The sequence below is a fragment of the Halichoerus grypus genome, chromosome 7, assembly GCF_964656455.1.
Source record: "Halichoerus grypus chromosome 7, mHalGry1.hap1.1, whole genome shotgun sequence".
NCBI classification, from domain to species: domain Eukaryota; kingdom Metazoa; phylum Chordata; class Mammalia; order Carnivora; family Phocidae; genus Halichoerus; species Halichoerus grypus.
In genome coordinates, this window is record NC_135718.1 from 109,998,374 (window position 1) to 110,011,151 (window position 12,778).

The following is a 12,778-nucleotide window of genomic DNA, read 5'->3' on the forward strand; positions in this document are numbered from 1 at the left end:
GCAGAGGAAGAGGGAGAGCTGAGCAGGGAGCCCCACATGGGGCTCAGTCTCAGGACCCTGAGATCGTGACCTTAGCTTAAATCAAGGGTCAGGCACTCAATCAACTGAGCCACCCAGGTGCCCCAATATATCTTATTTTATGTAATAAATATGTTTCTTAAAAGTTTGCCCTTTGTACTTTCATTTTAAACGAGAGCCTTCTTTGAAAAAGGAAATAAGAAAAATCTCTATGTAATGAATAACCATCTTACGTGTCTATTCTGTAAATTTATATTTCAGTCCATTAGGCTTTTTGGATTAAACACAGCTATAAGCATAATACTGAAAATGTGCTAGTGTATTAATCTAGTGAGTTAAGAGCAAAAGAAAACAAAAATGAAAAATGCACAACTATATTACCTATGGGCTTGTGGTTCTTTAACCATGCTATTGTGGGAGGTGGGATTCCAGTGGCATCGCATGTTAAGGTCACAGGATTGCTGATTGTCTCAACAACCACTTCATTTTCAGGCCCTTCGATACTGGGTAGCACTGTGAAAAGACAGAAGAAAATCATGTGTCCTCATTAAGCTAATCCAGGACACTTTTTCATTTGCATATCTGGGGGAAAAAGAGTTGTATTAGAGGCAGATGCTCACCATATACATTGAGGTGGAAATTTTTATCATCCCGTCCTGCTACATTTATAGCTCTACATACATACTGGCCTGTGTCAGATACCTAAAAGAAAAAGATACTATTGTATGTGCTCCATTAAGTTACAGATGACCAATCACACTGTTCCAGTGTAGATTAAATCATCAGTCATCTTTATGCTCCAATGCCCCATTCTAATTGCCTTCTACAATCCTGCCTTTTTTTAATATAAAAAAATAAAAATAAGGTCAATAGCATTGATGATGCTGTTTTTAAATAAAACTCATTTCTCACTGTAGTAAAGAGAATATGCAACTACCAATTCTTTCTTCCATAATCCCACCAACGAGTCATGACACACAAACAAGAATAAAAGATGCACCTCAGCTTTCTTGATGTGCAGCATTTGTCCATCTGCTAAAATCTCCAAGTGAGTAGATTCTGTTATCATCTGCCCATTCTTATACCAGGTGATGACTGGAGGGGGGACAGCATTTGACTCACACTCCAATGACACTGAGGTCCCCTCTCTTACATTAACTACAGAAAGAGATTCACTGCCATGATCTTTAATGCTTGGGGGCACTGAGGGAGGGAAACAAGAACAAAATGATGTTTTTTTTTCATTAAGATGCTCAGATAGAAAGTATCTAATACCAATTTAAAAAGGAAAGAATTTTATGAGGAGAGTAAAGACAAACCATAAACAGTCAGGAAAACTTTTTTCTTGCTTTCACCAGCTTGGTTGATAGCTATACAAGTGTATTCTCCACCATCAGATACCTTTGTCCGAATAATTTGTAGAGTTCGACCACCTGTGGGCAAATACAATGCAAATTGAAGAGTGGCATAGAGGTTGTTTTAATAACTTTTTTATCAATAAGATAAATAGCAAAATGTATCCTTTCTCTTACAGTAAAATTTCCTATTCAAAATGAAAGAACTGAATTAAATTGAGTGTCTTTGATCCTTCCTTTTCCTTTGATCTCAGTATTTATTCTACTTCCCAAAAAGGAAGAAATTCATAAAATTTTTCTCTCCAGTAACCAAACATAGATAGTAGAACTGTTTGATACAGGTTCTAGTGAGCAAACAGTAATTGTACTACAGTCAAAATATGTTAATAAGTATTTTCTGGGTTTAAATCTCTCACAATGTAGAAATGATTATTGGTCTATTTATCTATCCTCAAGGAGCTTTAGGATTAATTAAAAACAACCAGTGATTTTATCCAATGAAAGCACTGTTTGCTAGTCTATCACCCCCAAGGAGTTACTAAGAAGTTTGTTCCTAAATGTCATAATTTCTTGAAAGTAGACCTTGTTACTGTACATTTCCACTGAAATAAATCTATATAATCTTATCCTAATGGCCCCAAATGGATAAAGAGAAGCATTTAATGTGAACAAATAAAAGGAGCAAGACAAAAGTTTGGAAAGAGGGTTAAGTTGATGCCATTTGTATTGAGAAAAGTGGGAAAGTTTTGCCCACCAGCTAAGAGTAATAAATTCCTTACCAGGCACAATAAAAGCATTTGTATTTAGCTTGATAGGCTGTTCATTCTTGAGCCAGCTGAGATCCGGAGGTGGAAAACCAGAGACCTCACAGGTCAAAGAGATGAAATTGTTCACCACAACAGTGAGATTTTCAGGGTTAGGACCAATGACACTTGGAGGAACTATAATAGCAAATATGTTAAAAGTAAAATCTGATATTATCAGTAATACATATTCCAATTTGTTAATATAAACCCGACCACTGTAGTCTGCTAAAGCACTGAGTTAATGATAATTATTTAGCTGTCTTTCTTAGAATTCCCTAATGCCTTCATCAAACTCATTTCCATCAGTTTTTTTCCCTTGAAAGAGAATACTAGAATTTTCAAAGACAGAATTATTGTGCATTTTATTTGTATAATGTAGCTGGCAATTCTTAAGATGGTTTTGTCAACATATAAAGAAGGACTTAATAGCACAAGGTTAGGAGAGATGGACAGAGAATTAAAGGACCAGCAAAGGTAAGATCTTACAAGGTCTCTGGGACCCATTCATTAAGAATGCTGAAATATGGCCTCAGCTGAAGAGGGGTCTAATCAAAAATTAAAGAGTTAATAGTACATTTGAATATTCTTGTATTTAACATTATATCTTTATTTAAGGTTTTATATTATTGCTTATAGCAACAGTAAAATAGAAATTTAATTTTAGGGTATCTGTCTATCAACAAATTATACTGGTTATTTTGACAATGTAAAAAAAATAATATTCAAAATGAGCAGAAAATTTAAGAAATAAACAATGCTATGGTTTATTGTTGAAAACAAAAAAGAATTCCAAAAGCAAAAGCAGTACAGAGAAAAAGTGGAGTAAGAAAGAGATTAACAATGCAATGCCATTTATGCATATTAAAACATATGCATGGAGGGAGCCTGAGTGGCTCAGTCGTTAAGAGTCTGCCTTCAGCTCAGGTCATGATCCCAGGGTCCTGGGATCGAGTCCTGCATCGGGCTCCCTGCTCAGCGGGAAGCCTGCTTCTCCCTCTCCCGCTCCCCCTGCTTGTGTTCCCACTCTCACTATCTCTCTCTGTCAAATAAATAAATAAAATCTTTAAAAAAAAAAAAAGAAGAAGAAAATATATTTAAAAAAATGCATGTGGAACAACAGATTTTTATAAGAACACATAGACATAGAAGGTATAATATCATACACAACTGAATGGTTTCCTATGAAAGGAGAGGGGAAATGGGAGCAAGAAATGGGCATAAAAATGAACAAATGAATATTTTAACAAATGAAAGTAAAGATGGGTCTTGTTCAGGCCAATGATGATAGTGAGACATGAACTAAGGAATGCAATTAATACAACACTCGATTATATTAAGACTGAGGTCTTAAAACAACATCAAAAACAAAAGCAAAACTTCAAAAAGGCAAAATTTCTTTTACTATCACATGGTTATTTATTTTTCACCCACTAATTAATTTTAATATTCACTCATTTATCAAACATTTATTTACTGTATTCTAGACATTGTGCTAAGTGCTGATACAGTGTGAAAATGTAATAGACATAGAGTTAATAGTTTGACAGTAATGACAGACATTGAACCCAAAATAACAGTTAACATTTTTTTTGAATGGGTATGCTGTGCCAGGCAATGTTATGAACACTTTGCATATACTATCACACATACACTTCACATATACTATTGAATCCCCGTACAACCTCATGTGTTAAATATAGTTCTTACTCTCGTATTATAGATGAGGAAGCTGAGACATAGAAAAGTTGGCATCTTGCCTAAGGTTTCACAAGTAGTTACTGAAAGAAGAGACCCAAAAACTGTTGTCTGGCTCTAGAGCCCTTATTCTTAGTTACTGTTCTATACTGCCTCGTAATTAATCAACAGGGAACCAACCTAACTGGGGATCAGAAGGAGGAAGTGACGTTGAAGAAGATACTGAAATATGAGCAGGAATAAGTTAAGGGGAAGACAGAAAATGGGTGTCCTTCCAGAAAGAAGGCATAACATATACAAAGTCCCAAATGGAGAAAGAACACAGCAGCTAGAAGGCTGGCATGACCAGAATTTGAAGAACAAGGTTAGGAGAGATGGACAGAGAATTAAAGGACCAGCAAAGGTAAGATCTTATAAGGTCTCTGGGACCCATACATTAAGAATGCTGAAATATGGCCTCAGCTGAAGAGTGGTTTAATCAAAAATTAATTTCAGAGATCTCAATCTGGCTACAGTGGAGAGAACTATAATTAGAAGGTTAGAAGGGATTCAGAAAGTCCAGTGAGACACTGCTGTAATCTGTATAACAGATTATGGTAACTCTGCCTGGGATGGTGTCAAAAAGGATCAAGTGAATGGATCCCAGGACATTTTGTAGATAGAATCTTTAGGACTTGATGTTTTGGGGGTAAAACTTAAGGAGGAGGAGAAGGAGTCAGGGATGACATCCATTTTTTCTGACTTGAACAACAGGTAGATGGTGATTCCTTTTACTGAGACAGAGATCATTGTAGGAGGAAGACATCTTTGGGAAAAGATAATGAACTCAGTTATATACACATTGTCATAGAGTGACTGCTAGACATTTGTGTCAGCAAGAAGTAGATACTTGGATAGAAGGGCCTGGAGTTCTTGACGGGGGGCCCTGGCTAAAAATAAAAACTTGGAAACTATTTGTACATAGATAGTATCTGAAATTTGGAAATGCATAAGATCACCTAAGATGTGCATGGGAACAGAACAAAGTCTAGAGCTTGAAAAACTAAAATGTAATAGTCAAGTAGAGAAGGAGGAACCAGCAAAGTCAACTGGAAGTGAGAGACTGGGAAGGCAAGATATAAATAAGGGGTGTGGGTGTCACAAAAGCCAAAGGAAGAGAATTTTTAAAAATTATCATAGCCAAGATGTCAAATGCACAGAAGTAAGAAAGATAAAGCCTAGAAAGTGCCTCTTGGACTTCATAAGGATGCCATTTGGTGAATTCAGTGAGTAGTTTCGTTGGTGTTGTAGAGGTGAAATTTGGAACACAGTGGCAGAAGGAGTGAGTGGGAGTGAGGAAATCAGATATTAAATATATAAAAGGAAGAGAGGAGATTATAAGAGATTTTTGAGGAGGCAGTGAGCAGGGATCTAGAGTCAAATTATTGGCCTTTGGAAGGTAGAAGAATGCTTCCATCTTCTGTTGTAACAATGGGAAGGAAGTGAAAGTGAGAGGGGGCTGTTATGGACTGAATATCCCTCCTTGTCTCCCTCCCCAATTCGTATACCCAAGCCCTGACCCCCACTGTGGCTATATTTGGAGATGGCACCCTTAAGGAAGTAATTAAGGCTCAATGAGGTTGTAAGGGTAGGGCCCTGATCTTATAGGATCATTGTCCTTGTAAGAAGAGAAACAAGAGAGCATCCTTGTTTTTCTGGCCATGTGTCCTCAGTGAAAAGGCCTTATGAGGACAAAGTAGCTGGAATACAAGCCAGCAGGAGCCTTCACCAGAAACCAGACCCTGCTGGAACCTTGATTTTGGACTTTCCAGCCTCCAGACAGTGAAAAAATACATTTCTGTTGCTTAAGTCATGCACCCTCTGGCATTTTGTTATGGCAGCCTGAGCCTACTAAGCCAAGGGTCATCTGACATCTGAGGAGAGGGATGAAGGTGTGAGAGAGTCACTAGGGAACAGAGACAAGAGGAGGAACCCCAGGCAGTATGGAGGGCCCAGTTCAAGATGGTACCTATGAATTTATAATGATACTGATATTCCTGACTCCACGAGTTCCCCCAGCCATGGTTAGCCACCTAGGTACAGGTATGGTCAGAAATGGAATTTAGTGAGAAGCAATACAGCAAAACAGCTAAGTTTAAAACCTCTAGAATCAGACTACCTAAGTTATAATCCTGATATGTATTTAGGAGATCTGTACTTTGGGCATGCAACTTAATCTCACTAGGCCTCAGCCTTTTCATCTGTAAAAGAGGTATCAAGTGGTACCAACACCTGGGGTTATTGAGATAATAAAGTGAAATTGCATATGTAAAAACTTGATACCTACTAGGGTTAGGGTATCAAGTGGACAATATATTGTGTTGTTAGATGCAGAGTTGAGCTTTTACTGAGCAAGAGCAATAAGAAGACTAAGAGAGGTGATTGAAATTTTGTTCCACGAGACGTTAAGCTGGATGTGAAGGAGAGTGAAGACAAGAGAGCTGAAAACCCATGGGCCAGCAGACTGAAGGTCAAAGTCCAAAAGAAGCAGGCACTGTTGTAGTGGGAGATAACAAACAGTATGGTTTTAAGTGAAAACAATTTAAATTATTTCTCCCCAAAATGAATTTTCTAATATGTAAGTATGGGTTCCTGACCACAATTGGGAGTTCAAGGTATCATTAACCTGTGAATGAGGAAACACCCTTCTGAACTCCAGTCCTTAAGGGTAAACTCTAGTGGTTGCTGCTTCTACCTTGAGAGGTAGAGGTATTTTTGCTGTGCATTAGGAAGAAGCAACTGATGAAAAAACACGGAATATTTATTTAGCGACTACCATGACTATAGATGGGTCCAGGGAGACCAAGATCTATAAGAAATGACTGCTTCCCTACAACATCTATAATAAATTTATAGGATGGGGGTGAAGATAGAGACATATAAAGATAACTAATACAAGGCAACTTACGGACTTGCTATAATTGGGGCTTTTGATCACATAAAGCAGAAAAAATTAAGTCTGCCTTGGGAATCAGAAAAAATAATCAACACTTTTATTTTCAACATTTATCCTACTGTACTTTACAGATTAGAATGTGTGCTCTCACAATCATCATACTTGTTTATTTCTTCCTGAGAATTCATAAAACACTGTTTCTGTTTTGGTCAGACTTACTCGTTAAAAAAAACTTGAAGATGTACCATTTGAATGGTTTCCTATGAAAGGAGAGGGGAAATGGGAGCAAGAAATGGGCATAAAAATGAATGAATACATGAATGAATATTTTAACAAATGAAAGTAAAGATGGGTCTTGTTCAGGCCAATGATGATAGTGAGACATGAACTAAGGAATGCAATTAATATAACACTCGATTATATTAAGACTGAGGTCTTAAAACAACATCAAAAACAAAAGCAACACATAAAAAAGGCAAAATCTCTTTTACTATCACATGTTACTCATTGTGCTAAGCACTAGGAATACAAAGATAAAAACGTTTCAAATGTCTGTTCCACAAACACCAAACATTGCTGGACACCAATACTCCTTACATATCACACCAAAAAAGGATATTCATGATGCTAAATAAAAGTCTTGAAGGGAGAAATTTTTCATGAAATGTCAAATTTCAGCTATTTCCAAAATGAGCTAGAATTTTGTATGTGTATCCCACACGTAAAGGAAATCTTTTATAATGATTGTTCACCATTTCCAATTTAATATTCTCAAAACAGATGTATGTCACAAAACTAAAACTCATCATTTGTGGTAGACATCCAATGGCTTTTTTTCTCCCCTACACTTGCCTAAATAGTATCTCAACAGCATTTTAGCAAAAAATTAGTATTCATGCAGTGTCTAGCATATATCAAGAACTTAGTTTGAAGAATGAATTAGGTGTAGTGATGGTTTTTAGGAATTATTAAACTCCAAAAATGAATTTTTCTTCTCCAGGGAGTATACCTAATGGTACTGGAGGATGTAACTCAACATGAATTCTACCTCTGAGAACAGAAACTGGTTCCAATCAGGATTACTGGGTAAATTTTTATGAGTAAAAGAGCTATATTTGGTTCTAACTGTATGTAAACATAATTTTGGGGATTTAAAATTTTGATTTTTTTCACTTTCAAATATGTAGCAGTAAGTACTTTCTCCTGAGGAACTGAAATAATATAAAAACAGGCTTCCTAGAAGATTTGTACTTTATAATCCTACTATGTGATGGGAAGAAAGACGGAGATTGAAAAAAATGCAGTCTCCACACATTGTTCAAGTTAAAAGCACAAAATAAGTCTACTATAATCTAAAACACAGTTTTCCTGCTTTTTCAAGCATACTCTCAGAAATGTTATTGGAACTGAGCTCTTACCATGAACGTTGAGGTTAAAATATTTTTTGGCACTTCCAGCTGTGTTCTCAGCAATACACACATATCTGCCGATATCTGTTATTTGAGTGTTTAGAATCTAAGGGAAAAAAAAGAAGAAATTCCAACTGAAATTTTTAAGAAAGCAACTTTTCATAATGATCATTGTATTTCAGAATAAACAACACATATTCTTTCTGGTTAATACCAGATGAACACAAGACAAATAAATTTTTGTATATAATAGTGCTGATGCTAGCTTTTTTTAGTCGCGTTAATCAAATATTTATTTATAAAGACTTCCAATCAGAAAAGGCAATTTTAAATATACTTGTTATATGCTGACTACAAAAATTCCCCCAATTATTCTTCCTCTTCCCTATCACACCCCTGGCAATGTAACTTTGAAGTTCCTGTCATTAAGAGGTGGAGTAAGATGTGGAATTTATGTTGGCCTTGTGAATGGCTTTGACCAACACAGTGTGATGAAAAGTGACAATGTGCCATTTCAAACCTAGGCCTAAAGAGATCCAGTGCCTTTCCTCACTCTTTCAGAACTAGGCTACCACCATGTGAGAAAGCCAGGCCTAGCCTGCTGGAGGGTAAGAGAATCACAGGGGTCAGAATCAGTTATTACAACGAGGCCATGGATTTGTGCTAAGAGCCCAGCCAAGACCAGCAGACCACTTACTCAATTCACAGCATCCAGACACTTGAGACTGGAAGGATCACCCAACCAGCTAGAAGGCGTATGAACTAAATAAATGCTTATTGTTTTGGAGTACTTTATTTTATGCAGCAATAATTAGCTAATAATACCATTTATATTTATGTTATTAGGCGTAATAACATAATTTCATTTCATAATAATTAAATTTCTATCCATCTATATATCTTTTGGCCTGAGACAGAGAAACATTTAAATATTTTGATAGAGGTTGTAGGACATCAAACAGATACAGTCACAATGTTTAGAAGATACTTTGAGAATTCAAGGGCATTTACAGGCACTGGATCTGGCTCTTGTGTGTGTGTGCGTGTGTTTAAAGACAAGAACTCCATAAGATATGTCCTGTGTTGGATACATTGATAGTTATGCTTAGATTCTTGGGCCCATAGAATATCATTTATGTGGTCAAAAATAAATTATTAAGTTGTATCCTAACAAAAGAGTTGGTGTTATTTCTATAAATACATAACTTTCTTTTAAGACATCTGAAAAGAAAAATATAGATATGGCCATTAGTGAACAACAATTTGGGATATTTATGTGGTTTCCATTATTTATTATCAATTCTTTACTAAAACGGGACATTTTAATCTACAGGGAACCTAATACCACCTAGGAGTTTACCATCAGAAATATGCAGTGGCAAGGATTATACTAATTATAATGTGGCTTTTATCACACAGACCACCTTGTAGCAAATTTAGGAGTGTGCATGTATTGAATGTACAATTTTTGTTAAGAATTCACACAAAAGTGCTAGTAGTGGTCACCTCTGTAAGACAAATACCATATGATTTCACTCATATGTGGAATTGAAGAAACAAAACAAATGATCACAGGGGAAAAAAAGACAGGCAAACCAAGAAACAGACTCTTAACTAACTATAGAGAACAAACTGATGGTCACCAGAAGGAAGGGTGGTGGGAGGATGGGTGAAACAGATGATGGGGATGTGTGCACTTGTGATGGGCACTGGGTGATGTATGGAACTGTTGAATCACTATATTGTACGCCCAAAACTAATATAACACTGTCTGTTAACCAACCGGAATTTAAATAAAAACTTAAAAAAAAAAACTTAAATAAAAACTTAAAAAAAAAAACCAGTGGTCACCTCTGGTAGGGGGTATAGAATAAAGAATTTTATTTTCTATTCTTCTTATGGTTAGTTATTTTTACAAATATAATATTTATAAACCAATAAAAATTACTTTTAAAAGTAAAAAAGACTTAGGAAATACAAAGTCAAATAGCTATTTGAAAATAAGATTTTTTACTTTTACCTGCAGAATTCTTCCATTAGATAGAAACTTATGATGTCCATCTTCTAGCAAAGGCTGCCCATCCTTTTGCCAGGAATTCCTTGGTGCTGGGCTGCCACTGGATAAACACTCCATCAGTGTGCTCTTATTCACCAGCACGGTGACCTCTTCAGGGAGATCACTATTTGCTCCCTTAATAACTGGAGGCACTAATAGATGATTGCAACAAAGAGATAATGACAGGAAATAAGGTCTTTTCTCAGTTATTCTAGTTTTCTGACAGCTTTAAAAAGCATGGGATAATAATAGAAGAGCAAAGTTGAAGAAGAAACCAAGATTGTTGAATAACATTTTACACTAATAAATTAGGGTGGTGATAAAAATTGTGCGAACTTGGGTTTCCCTTCCCTGGACTCACCCCTTCCACAATCTCAAACCTTCCCCAATTTATCTGACCTTGCTTCTCTCTCATGGTTTGAACTCTGCCTTCTGGGTTTTCAACCATACATGTAAGTAGCATCTGCATGCATGAATATTTAAGTCTATTCGGTCATCTAGAGAAGCTGGATAAATTACATCTTTAAAGTATATTTGGAATGTACAGATTTGGTCTCATTTGCAAGGGAATTGTCTGCGCTACTTAAATGTGTTTCCCCAGCCTCAGTATCAGTGGTATCAGCATCACCTGGGAGCTTGGTTAGAGATGCAAATTTTGGGTCCCACTTGGATCTCCTCATTGGGCATCTCTAGAGGGCCCAAGAAATTTGTGTTTTAACAAGTGATCCTTATGTACACTACAGTCTGAGGAGTCACATTCTAGATTTTCCTACATATATTCACTTTCATTTAAAATGATACCATAGAATCCAGGTACATATCCATCTTATGTTAGACTAGTCAGTTAGGGAAAATCACATTACCCATAAAATTTTTAAAAATGGAAATGTTATATAAACTAGAAACATATGTGTTGGCTGCTGTTATAAATGTAGAAATTCATTTTCAAAGTGAATATTCATTTTATTTTATTTGGAAAATAGCTTAGCTATTCTGTTTCACTCTCTTAAAATGTACCATATCTTTAGCAATCAGCAAAGATTATATATTTAATGTAGATGCAGTCCTGTGGTATTTGGGTCTTTCAAAAACTAAACTGGAAGTCTGTAAAGAAAATAATCAAGGCTACAAGGTACATAATAGAATTTCAATGTTATTTTGGATGCAAATTTTCACAAAGTTATATGATTTTTTACTATACTCTAGGTAACACAAAATATAACTTGACCTGCAGATTAGTAAATAATAAACTTGAACTTCAGACTAAATGAGCTTATCGCTAACCTCAATACCATGAAAACTAATCAAAGATGAAATGTTTGGACATAAAGATTCGATGTTTTCCTCAACTTCTGCCTGGAGCTGAACCATTAGGAGGGACCAGGAGGTGGTCTACAGGTCCAAGGTCTGACCTGTACAGACCTCTACCAAAGCTCTTTGGTCTGACCTGCCCTCCAGCTGCCATGCCCCATCAGCTGGCTTACACCACTCAGAATTATTCTCAGTACAGAACCGTGGAGTGGCACATAGGAGGTGAGCATCAAACACTGTGAAACATCCCTAATGTAGACAGATTTCTGGGTCCAGTGCACTTTTCTTGTTTTGTTCTACCTCTTTAAACTCATCTCCAACATGCTTTCCAACGTCCTCTTAATTAACATAGCCTGAAGGGATGAAATCTACCTTTAACTACCCAATCCCTAAGTCCCATTTCAATTTAATTGACTCCCAGTCCTTCCCAAACCATATTATCTTGCTTCTTTATCAGATCCTTCTACTCTGTCCTAAACTAAACTCTTTCCAAACTTAAGTCAAATTAAGTCATATGGTCTAGGATGTTCTTGGTGATGTTAGCACTGATTTTAATTAATCGTCTTCTCTTCCCTTTTTCTTTTCCTTATCACTATCTTATAGACTTTAAAATCTATGCTGATGATCCATCCCACTCTAATTAGTTTCATCTCTACTCCATGTCAGTCAGCCCTAGACAGGGACCATTGGACCTTGGACCATTGGACCATTCAACATTAACATCTCTTTCTTCTGCAAGTTATAAGGTCCCTGAAGAAGGACTGATGTCTACACTGTATTCACTGCTGTATCCTCAGTGCCTAGCACAAGTTCCTGGCATATACGTTAGTAATCAATAGATTATTTGTCAAATATATGATTTTTGAACTCTAGTTTTTTCTTTCTTCTACCTCTTTTCAGGTTTCCTTCATAAGCTGCTCTTTGTCTGCACTGAAAACTAGCCCTTCTACTCCTTCCCCACTTACAACCAGCCCATCAGCCTCTTTCATCATTTTTCCTCTTGCCCTGCCCAAACCTCACAGGGGTCATTTCGGTGATGCTCTTTCTTGCTGCACATTCTATGGTCTTTCACCTTCCAGTGCTTCCACAATATATACCTGGTTACCTTGTGGCACGACCCCCACCCCACCCAGATAGAGCACACTATTTTTTCTACCTCTGCCTCCTGGTTACTGGGAATGCTGTAGAAGGAA

At 36.6% G+C, this 12,778-nt stretch overlaps 1 protein-coding gene across 1 annotated transcript in view; it reads right to left on the reverse strand.

Moving 5' to 3' along the window:
* HMCN1 (hemicentin 1) overlaps positions 1-12,778 on the reverse strand; it is a 478,487-nt gene that overhangs the window by 91,634 nt on the left and 374,075 nt on the right. Inside the window, exons 56-62 of the mRNA XM_078078047.1 lie at positions 10,239-10,426; positions 8,228-8,324; positions 2,153-2,314; positions 1,338-1,451; positions 1,019-1,221; positions 639-720; positions 400-531 (exon numbers count right to left, since the gene is read on the reverse strand). Coding sequence (XP_077934173.1) covers positions 400-531; positions 639-720; positions 1,019-1,221; positions 1,338-1,451; positions 2,153-2,314; positions 8,228-8,324; positions 10,239-10,426 — 978 coding nt within the window. The remainder of the gene's footprint in view (positions 1-399; positions 532-638; positions 721-1,018; positions 1,222-1,337; positions 1,452-2,152; positions 2,315-8,227; positions 8,325-10,238; positions 10,427-12,778) is intronic.